The 16,691-nt window shown below is 51.7% G+C and overlaps 4 protein-coding genes across 4 annotated transcripts in view; 3 read left to right on the top strand and 1 right to left on the bottom strand.

Annotated features, from left to right (window-relative positions):
- Triagg1_10533 (uncharacterized protein) overlaps positions 1–552 on the top strand; it is a gene marked incomplete at both ends in the record, with an annotated part of 2,329 nt that extends 1,777 nt beyond the window's left edge. Inside the window, 3 exons of the mRNA XM_062894615.1 lie at positions 146–318; positions 379–458; positions 514–552. Coding sequence (XP_062750484.1) covers positions 146–318; positions 379–458; positions 514–552 — 292 coding nt within the window. The remainder of the gene's footprint in view (positions 1–145; positions 319–378; positions 459–513) is intronic.
- Positions 553–743: 191 nt separating this feature from the next.
- Positions 744–2,824, bottom strand: Triagg1_10532 (uncharacterized protein; the record flags this gene model as incomplete). The annotated part of the gene is made up of 2 exons (XM_062894614.1): positions 744–1,831; positions 1,900–2,824. 2 exons carry the CDS (start codon positions 2,822–2,824, stop codon positions 744–746), a joined length of 2,013 nt encoding a protein of 670 aa, XP_062750483.1.
- Positions 2,825–5,647: 2,823 nt separating this feature from the next.
- Triagg1_10531 (uncharacterized protein) lies at positions 5,648–7,531 on the top strand (the record flags this gene model as incomplete). The annotated part of the gene is made up of 3 exons (XM_062894613.1): positions 5,648–6,005; positions 6,062–7,393; positions 7,458–7,531. The coding sequence occupies 3 exons, from the start codon at positions 5,648–5,650 to the stop codon at positions 7,529–7,531; spliced, it is 1,764 nt and encodes a 587-aa protein (XP_062750482.1).
- A 1,166-nt stretch (positions 7,532–8,697) lies between these two features.
- Positions 8,698–11,310, top strand: Triagg1_10530 (uncharacterized protein; the record flags this gene model as incomplete). Its single annotated transcript, XM_062894612.1, has 7 exons — positions 8,698–8,834; positions 9,014–9,138; positions 9,240–10,208; positions 10,267–10,374; positions 10,877–11,005; positions 11,065–11,208; positions 11,270–11,310. 7 exons carry the CDS (start codon positions 8,698–8,700, stop codon positions 11,308–11,310), a joined length of 1,653 nt encoding a protein of 550 aa, XP_062750481.1.
- Between the last annotated feature and the right edge of the window lie 5,381 nt (positions 11,311–16,691).

Below are 16,691 nucleotides of genomic sequence, written 5' to 3'. Positions count from 1 at the left end.
CCTTATAAAACAAAGGAAACCCCCCCCCCCCCCCCCCCCCATCCTCCTCCGAAAAAAAAAGAAAGAAAAGATACACTTGTTAACATGTCATCGTCATATAAGCTTGCACGGCATACACCCGCTACGTCCTCGACGTCGGCCAAAGCGAAGACTGGCTCGCCCTCCAAATGGCCCTCGCGCCATGCCTCCTCGGCTACGGCGCCGTGGCAAAGATGCTGCACGCACACGCGGCGACCGTCCGCGAAGGAAACACTTTCTGGGCGTGGATCGAAAACTACAATGCTGATGACTATGTGGAGGCGGTGAGACTAGGGAGCGGTGCGTGTTATCCCCTGGTTCCTTTCAAAGTTGATGTGAGGCTAACTCTGATGGTCGTAGAACTCATCGAGAAGAATATCCGGTTACAGTCGCCGAGCCGGATAGAAGAACTCGTCAAGATCTTCGTACATGCTACAAAGGTGAGCTTTCGAGTAGTTATTGATCATGGAGATATTTCACTAATGACTGCGCTAGATGGAGATTGGCTTTTGGGAAATGTTCCCATACAAATAGACAGATGAAATACACTTGGGGCTCCTAGTGTGATGTTATGAAAACATAGAGGCGATAATGAAGAGATAAATCTTTAGAGACGGAATATACTATATGATTATGTTGAAAAGGTTTATATTTTCTCTCCTTTTTATTGTCCGCTATAACCACCATGCTCCCACCTCCATTCCCCTAACCCACACAGCATCGCCCTACGTCTTCTTCCACATCGAAGACTCAACTCTCCTCGGCTCCTGCCCATCAGGCATCATCAAATCAAATCCCTGTTCCGGCACGTCCGGCACATCAGGAACCCCATCCTCATTCTTGTTCGCCGCGGCTCGCCTCACCCGGCGCGACTGCTGGCCGACCCACGACGAAATGGATCGAAAGTGAGGCCGCCCATCCTCAGACGACGAACTCGTCCCGACGGTGTCTCTCCGGGAGATTCGGTTGCTAAATCGGTCGCTAAAGTGTTTCCTCTCAGGACTACTTCTGACGGCAACGACGTTAACATGCGTGTCAGCGGCACCTGGGTAGGCTGCCTTGGCAGTCGTGGCAGCGGTAGGGGGCTGAATAATTACAATATCCCCGTCGCCGAACCCTGACGATAAAGAGGATACGTCGCTCATGCGAATAGTCTGGCGCAAAGGCGTCCTCGGTGTCCGCGGCATGTTTCTTATACCCGCGTTCACACTCTTCCTCGCATTCTCCAAATGTGCCGCCGCCGCCAGCTGCGTATTAGGCCGTACGATTGGTATCCTGATCCCCTCCGGAGAAGGAGGCACCTCTGGAGAAGGAGGTATAGAAGGGGGCCACGTCCTCTGCTGCCCCCTGGGCTGAAAAATGTCCGACAATCTTGAATCGCGCTTCGGTTTGCGGAAAATCATCCCATATGAATTCACCGTAACACGCTGAGGCGGCGTCATGGTTCCCAATCTCCTTTCCAGTAGTCCACCAGCATTCGTCGCCACCGGAGCCGCGGATTTCTCAGTCTTGGGAGTGTCGTCGTCATCGTCAGCGATGCTACACCATCCGAAGGAGCCCGACCGGATATGAGCCTTCATTGACGTAAATTGTTCGCCTACTTTGCCGGAGACGCGACGAGGACCTTCAAAGAACTCATGGGCCTTCATAGACGTAAACTTCTCGCCCACTTTGGTGGAAACGCGCCGAGGGCCGGCCAAGGTCTCGCCGGAGGGGGGATTGGCTGGCCAAGAATTCTTTCGTCCCGCGGATTTACGCCTAGATGCTCGGCGCCAGAAGAACAGCCCCAGGACCAGAAGAAGAAAGAATCCACCTGCATTGAGAACAGTAAGTTTTATGCGTTATCCAGAAAATGAATCTTGCTCAAAGATATGTACGCACCAATGGTTACAGACGCAATGACGGCTTTTTCGGCGCCTGGGCTTAGCCTAGAGGTGCGCGCAGCCTCTTGTCCCTGTCCAATAGCTGCCGTTCCATTCGGACTTGGAATGCCCGTCACTGCCGTCTCTACTCTCGTTGCCGTTCCTGGAGTCTGTGCTGGCGCAGTGGTGGATGTCGTCAGGGAGCGAGTTGTGCTCTCGGTGCTGCTAATGATGGATTTCTGCCCACCCTCTTCGGTTGTTGATGTCTCATAAGGCGAGATGGCGGCTGTAAGAGAGAGGATGGATCGAGTCGATTTGGAAAAAGTAGATCGGGTGGGCGACGGTCTTCCGTCATCGTCATCGTCGTCATCGTCGTCGTCACTATCATCACCACCAGACGTACTCTTTGGCAGAGCTGCACTGAGTGTAGTTCTGCGAGGGTTGGCGGAGGGCGAAGCAGATCCAAAATTCCCAGTGACTCCTGTGGGGGATACTTGAGGGGGGGTAGAGGATGAAGGTGGGGGAGGTTGCTGGGGAGGCGGAGCTCCGGCTGGGGGGTTTGAATTGGGTGGAGGACTGGACTCGGGAGGATGGAAAAGCCCAGAAAGTGGTTTTGATGGTAGTGGTGGCAGAGGAGGAGGTTGAGGAAGAGAAGGAAGAGAAGGATGGGGGATGGGGTTGGTGAGAGGAAGTCCAATATTAGAGCGGTCGTCCCCATGCTCATTCTCGTCCTCACTCTCGCTCTCGCTCTCGTCTTCGCTCTCGTCCTCATCCTTGTTTCCGTCCCGACCCAATAGTTCCAAGAGCGTCCTTCGCCATAGTTTTCCTCCCAAATTGATATCACTTGCTGATTTCTTGGCGTTTTCGGCGCTAGCTTCGAACTGATGTTTGATGTCGCCCTTGGGATTCCAACGTCGCCTGTCCGTCCTTGAGGTCGGCGCCATGACCTATTCCCCTTCTCTCCTATGCTTTTGAGCAGCGTTGATGTAGACCGGCTTCAATCAACGTGTTCAGGTTCATGACAGTATGCGAAATATTCGGTTTCGGAATCAAGGAAAAAGAGAGAGAGCGAAACTATCCAAACCAAACCATTCACCAACCCGTGTAAGAATCCAGTTCTGCACTTTTAACCAAAAATAAATCAACAGAAAGAAACCATCCCCATAACGAAGAATAAAAGAAAGACAAAGAAACGCCGAAAGAAGAAAAAACCCTCTCTCAAAGAGGAAGCATGAAAGAGGAAAAGAAAGAAAAAACGTGGGGATGAGCTAATAAGATATCGCTTGGCCCTCCCGGATCTTCAAAAGAATAAAATGGGGAAACACCCGGGACGGAGCAACCGTCAGGAAACACCGCATAGAGAAGAGAAACTCGAAGCCAATGAGCTTTCACCTCGAATCTGTTACAGGTTGTCGATCCATCTTGCGCCTCCTCCTCGGGCACGTTCTGGGGAACGAGTGCAATCCTAGCCCTCGCCAAAAAAAGCATAAAGTGCCGCGTCGAACCCAGCAAATTGCGGGCAACCCGTCAGTAACAGGAAAGAGAACGGGTGTGTCAGTGGGATAATCCACCCAATCTGAATCTCGACTGGAGACAAGGGGGCAAGGACACGGACACGGACGGTCAAATCTGGCGTACGCGTACAAGGAGAGCCGAGCTTGACACACTCCCTCATACAATTTTACACGGCGATATTGCCCATGATTGCCTCAGAACAGAGTCCAAGCACCGCGCTTCATACCATTCTGATGTGCGATTTTCCGTCTCAAAAAGTCTGATATAGCCAGGATACGACGCCACAGTGGCCTATTTTGACGATTTCCGTTTTGGGCATCTCTACATGACGGGCGGCAGCTCCGAGCAATGGAAACAGCAGGGAAATACGGAGTCCAGGGAGAATAAGGGAAGCCAAAGGGATATGAAGCTCAAGAAGGGAATGCTTGCGAAAAAAGGAGGCCTCAAAATGCAACGCGCACAGGCAATTGCTGCTATAACGGGAGCACCAAGTGTATCGTCGCGCGTTTCAGGTGTAAGGGAGCGCTGGGGCATGAAACTGAACAAGTCTTGACTCGTCGAGCTGCCATGGAGAGAACGGGGGAGCGAAGCTGTTGAGCCCCCTTCATCTGGCAGGGTCGACAGCCGTAAAACAATTGCGTAGATGCATTGAATTCGCCACGAGCGCTCATATCGCTAGCAGATGTTGAGTTAGGATGACAGGATCTACGAGTACGTACTTGGAGATGCGAGTTCCGGCGGTGTGGCTAGTGACCGGATGAGATGAGGCGGGGGCGGTGGTGGCGCAACCAGCTGGGGCTGATGGACACATGCAGGGAGCAGAGAAGATCAGACAAGAGTGAAATGGTTGAAACAACAGGACACGCCTGTGCGGTGCTCAATCAATTCAGCTGCTACTTGAGATGCTGAAAATGATTTGAAATTCTGAATTGCCTCGGTTTATAACAGCAGCACACCCTCAGTTCCGAGATCCTCCAGAGACGAGACGCATGCACGTCGTTGAATCTTCCAGCGTCAGTGCATGTGATTGGGCGCGTCTCAACGGCCGGCTTCTAACACACGTGAGAATGCACTTGGAAACTTCCATGCAAGCTGAGGATGGAAAGTTCCGCTGGCTATGACTCTTGTGACTCTATCATGTGGTACATCTCCGGCTGCTTCGCGGTACATGATTCAACATCGAGATGCGTCAGGTTCGCCTGCTTCTCATAATAGAACAGCCGCAGTTCAACTTGCAATGTCATCCAGCGATACCGGACCAATGGCGTGCTGAAGTCTTCGTAACTCGTCTAGCCGCCTTCAATTTACCCATCGCGACAAGACGCCCCTCGTACATAATAGCGTGCGCTTAGCTTTCCAGAGCTACTTTGCTCTCCTCCTTTTCCCAGCCATGGACCCTCCGAAAGATCCCGAGATGAGCCTCCAACACTCCGTCCGTCTGCGCCGCTGGCCGGAGCAGCTTCGGGATCCGGGGGCTTCGATGGGGCGGTCCGTCATCGAGACAACGCAACGGATCAAACCGGTGAGATGGTAGATGAGAGACTCTAGAAGACGAATTCAAAGAATCCAAAGAGATGGAAGAGGTCAAGGGGAGGAGACACGATGAGACCTGAGAAGACCAGAGGAAACCAGATGCTGGTGTCGCCGGCTAGAGAACGCCGTCTGCCCTAGCCAGCTTCCAGTATCCCGGAGCACAAAAGTCCGTACGTCCTTTGCAGGGCTCGGCTTCCCGGAAAGAGAGCACTACTCAGGACCGGCAGTGGACGGAGGCTTTGCGCTGGCACATGTCTGCAGCGAGTCCCGGTCCGGAAGTATAAGAATCGTCGTGATCAATTGGTTGATATGGCTCTAATCTCCAGTCTCTCTATCGTTCTGGCATGCCTTATCGCCTTTCCCTCCGTGCTAGGGGCAGCAACCGTTGAAGTGGGTGCCAGACCCAATCATTTTCTGCGTTATTAATTCTCCAGCGGGAAGGCGGATCGATTAGACAAGAAAAAAAAATAGAGAAAAAAATTCGATCCGCTAAAGCTCTTGGGCGTCATCAACCTGAACTTTTTTTTTAGGCCTTCTGCCCTGGTCGAGTCACTGGACAGCTCGAGCTCCATCCTCTAGCGCACGCTTCCTACAATCGACTTGAAATATCGTCTTGACAATATCCTTTTATCGTTCCTTGTCTTCCCTGCTATTGTCATTGTTATAGTCCCTGTTCCCCCTGTGGTGGTGTTGATCCCCGGTTCCGGAGCCCGAAGCAGATGGCTTCACAACAGTCAATGAGAGCCCTCGCCCGGGCTGGCCCAATCGGCCCCAATGGCGTCGCATCACGAGCCTTTTCCACGGCTACCAAGGCCATGATGATGCGATCTGCCGCCCGGCCCTCTGTCGCCATGAAGCTGGCCAACTCGGGCCGCATCGCCTTCCGCAGAGCCTACGCCGACGAGGCCCCCAAGCCCAAGCCCGGCAAGCTGCGTTGGACCTTGAGATGGGCCTGGAGACTGACCTATCTCTCTGCCATTGGCCTCGTTGGATTCACTGCCTACAACATCTACGACGATCGCCACCCCGACGAGCAGTACGAGCCTGATCCCAACAAGAAGACGCTGGTTATTCTGGGTGAGTCAATGCCGCCGTGATGCGCTCAACGTGTGTGAGATGAGACAATGTCAAAGCTGACCGGAGAATCCGAAAAAAACCAGGCACTGGCTGGGGATCTGTTGCTCTCCTCAAGAAGCTCGACACCGAAAACTACAACGTCGTCGTTGTCTCTCCCCGCAACTACTTCCTCTTCACCCCTCTGCTGCCCTCATGTACCACCGGCACCATCGAGCACCGCTCCATCATGGAGCCTGTCCGCGCCATTCTCCGCGGCAAAAAGGCCGCCGCCAAGTTCTACGAAGCCGAGGCCACCTCCATTGACCCTGATCGCAAGGTTGTGCGCATTGCCGATAACTCTGAGATCAAGGGCGCCACCTCCGAGACGGAGATCCCCTACGACATGCTCGTCGTTGGCGTCGGCGCCGAGAACGCAACCTTTGGCATCCCCGGCGTCCGGGAGCACAGCTGCTTCCTCAAGGAGATTGGCGACGCCCAGCAGATCCGCAAGAAGATCATGGACTGCGTCGAGACTGCCGCCTTCAAGGGCCAGACTCCCGAGGAGATTGACCGTCTCATGCACATGGTCGTCGTTGGCGGCGGCCCCACCGGCGTCGAGTTCGCTGGCGAGCTCCAGGACTTTTTCGAGGAGGACATCAAGAAGCTGGTCCCCGACATCAGCCCTCGCTTCAAGGTGACCCTGATTGAGGCCCTGCCCAACGTTCTCCCCATGTTCTCCAAGACTCTCATCGATTACACCGAAAACACCCTTCGTGAGGAAAAGATTGACATCAAGACCAAGACCATGGTCAAGAGGGTCACCGACAAGGCTGTCGAGGCCGAGGTGTCCCGCCCCGACGGTACCAAGGAGCGTGTCGAGATCCCCTACGGCCTGCTTGTCTGGGCCACCGGAAACGCCGTCCGCCCCATCATCAAGGACCTCACCACCAAGATTGCTGCCCAGAAGGACTCCCGCCGCGGTCTTGCCGTGAACGAGTACCTCGTCGTTCAGGGAACCCGCGACATCTGGGCCGTTGGTGACTGCGCCGTCGCTGGCTACGCCCCTACTGCCCAGGTTGCCTCTCAGGAGGGAACCTTCCTTGGAAAGCTGTTCAACAACATGGCCAAGACTGAGAACCACGAGGCCCGCATCCAGGAGCTGAGCAGCAAGCTGAACATTGAGAGCGGCAACTCTGCCGAGGCTGCTCAGGAGATTGAGCTTCTGGAGAGACAGCTCAAGAAGATTCGCGACGTCAAGCCCTTCAAGTACAGCCACCAGGGAAGCTTGGCCTACATTGGTAGCGAGAAGGCCGTTGCCGACGTCAGCTGGTGGAACGGCAACCTGGCCACCGGTGGTAGCCTGACCTATCTCTTCTGGAGAAGTGCCTATCTCTCCATGTGCTTCAGCAGTAAGTCCTCTTTTACGCATAAGTTTCTCCCCTTTTTAGTACATCCTGCTAACGCCATCTACAGCACGCAACCGTGTCCTGGTCATCGTGGACTGGCTCAAGTCCAAGGCTTTCGGCCGCGACGTCTCCCGAGAGTAGACTCTTTAGGCGAAGAAGAGAAAGAGAAGACGAGAGCATAGAGAGAAGGAAGATCTAAAATTGGCGCAGGGAGAGCGGGCTGGTTGACCGCAGCTTTTGAAGCAACCACTATTCCATCATGGGGCACATGAAGCTCGCATATGCATAATTGCTCGCGGGCGTCTGTTCTGTGTGTTGAGCGGAGACTTGTTTTATCGTTTCTTTTTTTTATGACATAGAGAAGGCGTCTTTGACCGCCTGGGCTGGAGACTAATAAAAAGCCGGATTGGGTTCGAGGTTAGGATACCTCCCTTGTTTTGTAACTACTACCTGTATTCTTTGTTTCATACATATCACGGGGGTTGGGGGAGAGTTGTGGTAGGTTGTTGTAGGAATTGCAGAGGGTGATTACATGATAGTGCAGTGCTTTGGTAGAATTGCCGTGTCTATCTTCTGAGTAGTGTCTATATAAACATGCTGTTTATTGTCTTGGGGCCTGCACGATCCCATGAATGGTCCTTTGAAGTGAATTCATACGTTATATATGGAGGGAGATGTAGAACCGTCGGTGAATTTTTCGCAAGACGAGTTACACCATGTTAATCACCACCTCAGGCTAACATCCCTCTCAATCAACACAGCGTCCCCAATCTTATGGCCAAGATATTCAATCCAACTCACCTGCCCTCATATCCCATATCTGCATGTGAAAAGCCACACCACAACTCAAATTGGCCAATTTCATCGTCCCCAAAAAATTCGATTCGCTCCAGGGTAGCCCATGACGCGTGATTACATCAGCAAATTGCCACCCTGAGTGGTACGTACCGGCAGGCGCCATCGAGATTTTCTTAGCGCAAAAAAAAAAAAAACTGCAGGCAAGAAAAAAAACTTAGGCGCAGACCGAATCCCCCCTGCTTTCCGAATTCCTTCTCTTGCAACAAACATTCTTCAGACGCCAACCTCTGGCTTCTTCTCTCTCTCTTTCATCCAATCTCCCCTCATCGCACAGCAGAGGCAAATCATCGGAACCGCTGGTTCTCGGTCTTTCTGACGCGTTTCTTTCTTTTCCCCCTTGTGCCCAGGCCCAGGTTCTACTCGTTTGACCCCTCGAGTTGACCTGACAACCGCGTTTCCCATCCTTCCTCACTGAAACTCCTTTGCGAACCAACTCAAAACTCGGCAGAATGTCTGGCTACGGCGGCGGTCGATCCAACGGCGGCGGCTACGGAGGCGGCGGTGGTGGTTACGGTCGTGATCGTGGTGATCGCGGTGATCGTGGCGGCGACCGCAACGGCTTCGGAGGCGGTGGCTACGGCGGAGGGTAAGTTGTTTCATCCTCTCCTTGTCCTTGATCTGCGCAGGCTCAAGAGTTGAGATTCTCCTCTCTTGGCGATGCCTGCGTGCCAGCTGGAAACACTCGTTTCACCGGCTTGATCGATGGCCTCGCACATTCACTTCACATCTGCAGCGGGCCTTTTGCTAACGAGATTTTCTGTCTAGTCGTGGCGGATTCGGTAACGGTCACGGCGGTGGCTACGGCGGTGGTGGTGGTGGTGGTGGTTATGGAGGCGGCGGCGGTGACCGAATGGGCCACCTCGGCGCTGGTCTGCAGAAGCAAGATTGGGGTATGTCTTCACTCGGCGTTTTCACCGTACTTTCGATCCGTTGCTTCTTTTTCTTTTTCTTTTTCTTTTTTCATCAAATTTACTAACTCTGGACAATGCAGATCTCTCCACCCTTCCCAAGTTTGAAAAGGACTTTTACAAGGAGGATCCTGATGTCAGCGCCCGCTCCCCTGCCGAAGTCGACGAATTCCGTCGCAAACACCAGATGACCATTGCTGGTCGTGAGGTCCCCAAGCCCGTCGAGACATTCGACGAGGCCGGTTTCCCTCGCTACGTCATGGACGAAGTCAAGGCTCAGGGCTTCCCTGCCCCTACCGCCATTCAATCCCAAGGTTGGCCCATGGCGCTCTCTGGACGTGACGTCGTTGGTATTGCCGAGACGGGTTCTGGAAAGACTCTTACCTACTGTCTGCCCGCCATCGTTCACATCAACGCACAGCCCCTGCTCGCCCCTGGCGACGGCCCCATCGTCCTGATCCTTGCCCCCACTCGTGAGCTTGCCGTCCAGATCCAGCAGGAAATCTCCAAGTTTGGTCGCTCGTCGCGCATCCGCAACACCTGTGTCTATGGCGGTGTCCCCAAGGGCCCTCAGATCCGTGACCTCTCCCGAGGTGTCGAGGTCTGCATTGCCACCCCCGGTCGTCTCATCGACATGCTCGAGGCCGGCAAGACCAACCTGCGCCGTGTGACTTACTTGGTCCTCGACGAGGCTGATCGCATGCTGGACATGGGTTTCGAGCCCCAGATTCGCAAGATCATCGAGCAGATCCGACCTGACCGACAGACTCTCATGTGGTCTGCCACCTGGCCCAAGGAAGTCCGCGCCCTTGCCTCCGACTTTTTGCAAGACTTTATCCAGGTCAACATTGGTTCCATGGAGCTGGCCGCCAACCACAGAATCACCCAGGTTGTGGAGGTTGTCACCGAGATGGAGAAGCGTGACCGCATGATCAAGCACCTCGAGAAGGTCATGGAGAACAAGGAGAACAAAATCCTCATCTTTGTTGGCACCAAGCGTATCGCAGACGAAATTACCCGGTTCCTCCGCCAGGACGGCTGGCCCGCTCTCTGTAAGACAACCTTTTCTGAGAAACACTCTGAAGACAAAAAAAACTAACACACTCTCAGCAATCCACGGAGACAAGCAGCAAAACGAGCGAGACTGGGTCCTTGACCAGTTCAAGACCGGAAAGAGCCCTATCATGGTTGCTACCGACGTGGCGTCCCGTGGTATCGGTAAGTATCAGCCCTCTTTGTCCCCCTTCTCTAGCAACTTCCAGCAAAAGCACTTGCTGTATACTTTACTCTCGCGTTTAGGGGCTATCTTTATTGTGCGCAACTGCCTGACCAAACCGTGTCGGTTATGGTTCTCATTATGTGGTGGAGTCTTGATCCGTTGTGTAGCGTTCCCATCTGCTATACTCGTATTTCCATTCTTGTACCTTGCTCACCCCCGTGGTACAAAGGTGGAGGTTGGCATCTCTTGACCCTGATCAAGCTGTCTCCCCAAGGCTCTTAGTCTCCCCTGAAGACCCCCGTGATCACATAATATGTCCCCCTGCAAAGAGGATGGATTGGCATTTTGAAAAAACGCACTTGGATTGGCCCTGGTTTACCAAGGAGTGAAGTACACAGATGGACGATCTATCATGACGCCGTCTCTTCACGTTCCGCGCTGGAGGTTGCTATACATACCCGTATTTCGTTTGCTAACCCTTTCTTTTTCTGTAATCCAAAGATGTTCGCAACATCACCCATGTGTTGAACTACGATTACCCTAACAACTCGGAGGACTACATCCACCGTATTGGCCGTACCGGCCGTGCTGGCCAGCACGGAACCGCCATTACGCTGTTCACCACTGACAGTAAGTTACATCCTCATCACCCTTGTGTGTTGGACAAGCACTAACCACGCCCAAAACAGACCAGAAGCAGGCCCGTGATCTTGTCAATGTCCTCCAGGAGGCCAAGCAGCAGATCGACCCTCGCCTTGCTGAGATGGTTCGCTACGGTGGCGGCGGCGGCGGTCGCGGCTACGGCGGTTACCGTGGCCGTGGCGGCGGCAGAGGTGGGTATCGTCGATGGTAGAGCAACAAGGGCAGGGTCTGGAGCTGACCACGGTCTATCAGCCAACTCCAACAACCTTCCGCTCGGCAACCGACGATGGTAAGAAGGAAGAGATTCGTCATGTGTTGTTGTTGCATGCACCATTGTGACCCGGACAAGGCGCAAGTCAATGACTGCCCGTCCCCGGAACGCATGACAGACGTGAAAGGCCCTATGCACTCAAACGGCGTTTGATAGAGGACAGGATTGGTTTCAACTAGACATTGACTCGCATCCCTGCGAAGTCATCGGTTATTTGGTTTTTTGCTGTTGACGGATATTTTGTCGTTTTGCTTTTGCCTCTTTTCTATTTTTCTTTTCTAATGGTTTGAACGTATATCACATAAGGACACGGGAGTGGTGATCCATTGTTATCAGTCACTTACTTGGCCGCCATACGATACATCCATCGATATTGGCACAGGCTCTGCCTCGAGGGTTAACATGTATGTTGATAGAGAAAAAAACGAGGTCTGGAATAACACATTTGGCATGACTCTTGTGGAGCTGTAGAGTGAATGAATAGTCTGATGTGTCGCCTTTCGAGATGTTTATGAGACTCGTGATTTATATCGTAGGACGTAGACGTGAAGGCTCTTATTGATTGATGAATCCCTCAGTTGGTGTCCCTGGGCATAGTAGATGTGATTGGATGTTTCCACGTCAGCCAGTACAATTGGAAGTCGTAACAAAACAGGCGTTTAGGCTTAAAACCGACGAATGCTAATAACCTCTTCAGGTAGTTGTATCGAGAATCCTACGAAAAAAGTCACATCACATGCCATCAAAAGCAGCAAATCACATCCCGCGGTGACGACAGGTCGGCTGATTCCCCTGGTTGGGTGACGAATCCCGCGGTCGTATCGCCCGTCACCCTCAATTTTGTCTTTGAATTAATTGTAAATCTTGATATAGGAGAGAGATGTAGTGGATGGAAAACGAACGGGTTGTTTGCTGGGGATGAGGAGATTGGTGACGCGTCTTGTACGGGAACGCGATGACGCGAAAAACTACATGTACTTTTTGGAGGATTCGTGGTGGTGGGTTTCTTTGCTGCGATTCTTTTTCCTTGATGGTTTTCTTCTTTTTGTTTTTACTACTATTGGTGAATGTATTTTGCTTTAGTGTAGTTCTTGTTTGGTTTACTTTGAGGTGGCAGGTCTGTACGATATCATTTTTTGACTACTTCTCAGTCCATGCAAGGGACGTCGATAACGGCATCATCAGAAATGCAAGAACAAGTAACTCCAGGCAAGGGGTGCTCATTATGCATTATTGTACAGCAGGATCGAGATGTCTGTTTTTCTTTGCTTTTTGCCAAGATGGCTGAATGTGTGTACTGCCTACCAGTTAACCAGCTAGCATCTATAGAGCATCATCCTCCCCCTTGTGCATGTACTTTTTTGCTATAATCAATCTCCTCCTTCATATTTCCATCTTACATTACCTTTTTTTCCCTTCATCCCCAAAAAAACAACATTGCTTCATTGGAAAAGGGGGTTTCTCTGCAGAAGCTGAACGAAGCTGAGCTGAGCTGAGCTGAACTCCAAAAAGTCCAAGCTCTACAGCCCTTCCCCCTTTCATTTCCCCCTCCTCATCGTTACGAGGGAGCAACATGTGAGTGATTACCAGGATCACCCCAAATAAAACAAAATAAAAAAGCCGCCTCGCCGTCTTCAAAAGTAAAAAAAGTAACCCATCACAGTCCAGATCCCCGCTGGAGAAGGCTGTTCAGGGACCATACAATTAGTTAATCAGAAGTCGTAAACAACATCCATCCCATCCCATTCATTCATTCATGCAACCCCCCCCCCCCCAGAAAATACCCATACCTGAATCTGAACCCGTCCGGTCTCGTCCAATCTACAAGGGCAACACAAAACTCTGTGTAAAAGCAATCCTATAAACGCTCAATACGATACCACGTAAACCAAAAGAAACATACCAAATCTTCAAAAGGTCACCTAAACACACCTCATGAAAAGGATCCATCAATCCATCCATCACATTCACACGAAGACGAGAGGCAATCAACACCCATAGTACGGGTCACCACTTCCCTCATAGAGCATCTCAACAAGTCAACCAGTAGTTAAACCCACGAAACCCGTGAAGAAGAAAAAACCGTAAAGTAAAAAGACGAAAAGTAACAAACGAAAAGACACGCCCCCGCGCAAAACAAAAAGGGGGGGGTGTTGGTCAGACGACAAGCCCAAAATCTGAAACTTGATTCCGTGCTTTCAAAAATATGATATGCCATGTACATCCATCCTCACAATAGGAAGGATTTAATTAATTAAGCATCCAAGAATAGAAACACACACACACACACACACACTCCCATCACGCATCAGAGAAAAGCAAGATACCGTCTGTTCTGTTCTGTTCTGTACAAGCTTCCCCTTACCAAACCCCCCCAGCCAAACAACAACAATCAACCTCTCAGAAAGCAAGCAAAAAAAAAAAGAAGAGGTCAGTGCCGTCTGCAGGCACCCCCAAAAAAACGCCCGCTCAGCCCGCCCCATCCCAGCTCTTCAATAACACCAAGCAAAGCGAAAGAGTGTCAAAAAAAAAAAACCCCAAGACATCGGCGAACTGATTCAGAAAAGAGACAAGACATGTCACACAATGCCAAACGAAAACAAGCATCTTTGGTTAGCCAACGCACCCCCCAGCAAAAAAAAAAAAATGTCGGGAGCTGACAAGGTGAACCACCAACAACAAACCCAAAGGACAAGAAATTACCCTAAGCAGAGTGTACAAGCATGTACTCTACATTCCACCATCAAAAAAGCAAGGCTGAGAACGGCAAAATACCAGATTGGTCTCTCGGAATCCACGGCATGAACAGACCATGTTCCTCAGAGGCGACAAGATAATCAATAGTAAAAAAGCCATCTTTCATCACCACTTCAGCTCATTCTTTCAATCAAACCTCTATCAAAATCAAATGACTCGCGGTCCCAAAAAGAAAGTATCGTAGTCCTTGAAAAAGAAGGCCGCATCTCCAGAGTGTGCTTAGTACACAGCTCACTCTAACACAAAGCTGGTATCGCAACTCCGGAAAAGATGGGCACAAATCGCAGCTGAAGCTAGCCCCAACCATCTTTTGCTTCTTTAGGCAAGGCATCTGTTCACCCAGAGGCGTATTGGTTCAAGCCATCTGATTCTTAGTTCCCAAGATTCTGGGATCAGCACCGGTTTTGCAAACTGCTACTACTATCCGTAACTACCACCAAGATGAGAAAATGGTGGACGACAGTAAAAACCGGGGGAGTTTAGCCCAACAGTCTTCTGCAACAGCCATGACAAAAGTCGCAAGCAACATCATCTCGTCGTGCCCTACGGAGTACGGGGTCATCACATCATAGCCGGAGACCGCCTTTGTTCAAAAACCCTCTGCAACAAGGAAGATGACGCAGAGGTGACCTTCTCGGAGAAACGGGAGGGGGGTGTAAAGATACACACACTCTCTACGAGGAAAGAAAAGTAAAGTAAAGAAGCGAAGCACGAGAAAAGTGACGAGGAGGGGCGGCAGAGGGCATCTGCTGAGATCCAACCAGAGTCCATTCCTTCGGACTGGGGACCTGGTTGGAAAGGTCTTCGGCTCCCCCATTCCATACTGTACGGGAATCCTGACCTGACCGATAACACCGCTGCAAGAAAAAAGCAGGCACAGCGGGCGTGGCTGAAAAAGAGTCGGGGGTCACCAAAACGACACACGAGAGGCCAGAAAAGATCTCCTCCCCCGGCGTGAACCTTTCAGGAAGGGTCCGCGTGTCAACGAATAGCATGCCTTGACACCGAATAGGAAAAAAGACTGTTGGAAGAAAAAAAAACATTCAGGCCCCATTGTCATGCACGTCTTTGCCCCCCCTCCTCTGAAGGGAACCAGAGAGAAGACAGAGAAAAAATGGGGGAGCCACATTTTCGCAACCTTGCCCACAGTGCATTCATCATTGAATCCCAGTCGAAAAGCGATCAGTCACCTCCTGAGGCTGAGAACGAGGGGAAAGGGGAAAGAGAAACCTTTCCTGGTCGCCGAACTGACAAAGCTGAATGCACAGAAAAGAAAAAAAAGAAAAAAAAAAAAAAAAAAGAGACCAGGGGTCACAGGGACGAGACCCAAGGGGACCCAGCAAAATCTCTCCGCTCGCAATGGTTCACTGCCTCCTCTTTCTGCTCCTCTACGGAGTCCATCTCCGCCTGCGTGAATCAACCATGCCGGGACAGGCGTAGTAAGCACGTGGGTGAAGGTGGCGTTATGCTACTGTACAGGAAAGAAAAACAAGCTGGTGAGAAGAGCGAGAAGAGGGGGGAAGGCGGCGACAGGTACAGAGTACGGCCAGTTACTCTATACAGTATTTCGTAAACAGTACTACTTCATGGCTTCTTGTTTCGGCCGTTGGGTACTGGACTGTAAAAGAAATCAAGTTTGAAAGGAGCCAGGACTTGGCCATGGGCAGCGTGATCTTGATGCTGAGACGAGACGCGTTTTCGAAAAGCGCACCTCTCACTCGAACCAGGGGGACGGTCAGGCTAGCAAAAAGCCAAGACACGGAAGACAGTTGCCAGGTTCAGACAGGGGGGTGTAGTGACCTTGACCAAGCATCGTGGTAGCCATGGGTCAGATGCCTCTCATCAACCTTATATCCAATTGCCAAACTGTCTCAAGCGAGCAACCCCCCCCCTCTCCTCCTCATGCCACTCGACAAACGAGCGAGACCGCTCCATGAGAGAATAAACAGCAGAGACGAAGGGGGGGGTGTGACGGGGGTTCAATGCAGGCGAGGGAAAGAAATGGCTCGCGTGATTCGCGGCCGCAGCAACAAGAAAAAAGACGGTGATTCGATTCGGGGCTTTGAGAGCTGTTCCATGTAGGCAGGATCAGATGCCTTGTCCCAAGCACAGTCGCATCCCCCAAGCTGTACCAGGGCCGTATCGAGTACATACACGGCGAACCATGTGCATCGTAGCATTAGACAACTTGACCGTCTTTTCGCTTCCCGCCTCTAGGCTCATGGGCTGAACGACTAGCCCACAAAAAAAAAGCAGAGAATAAGAGGGTAACCACAAAAAAAAGACGCGAACACGCTGGGCGGAACTGAGAAAGAAAAAAAGGGAAAAAGACATGCGAGAAGCCAATCAGGGCCAGGGCGAGTCCCAGCCAAGGGGGGTCCAGAATTCGGGGGAGCCGAGATGACTCAACAAGAATGGGGTTTAGCAAAGATGTTCGCCGACGACAATGCTTGCAAGTACCAGTACAGTACGCAGATTCCCCACTCTATTTCAGACGACGACAAGAAGAAAAAAGATCGGATAAGGACGTCAGGAAACATATTCCTTCTCCGTAATGCTGCAGCTGCAGCTGTAGAGGGATGGAGGGAGGAGGAGGGGGGGATATTGGCATGTCACAGTTATCCTGTGGATGGAACCCTCAAGGGG

This window comes from Trichoderma aggressivum, assembly GCF_033847375.1.
Source record: "Trichoderma aggressivum f. europaeum strain CBS 100526 chromosome Unknown scaffold_076, whole genome shotgun sequence".
In the NCBI taxonomy this organism is placed as follows: domain Eukaryota; kingdom Fungi; phylum Ascomycota; class Sordariomycetes; order Hypocreales; family Hypocreaceae; genus Trichoderma; species Trichoderma aggressivum.
This window is presented reverse-complemented; position numbering and strand designations above follow the sequence as displayed.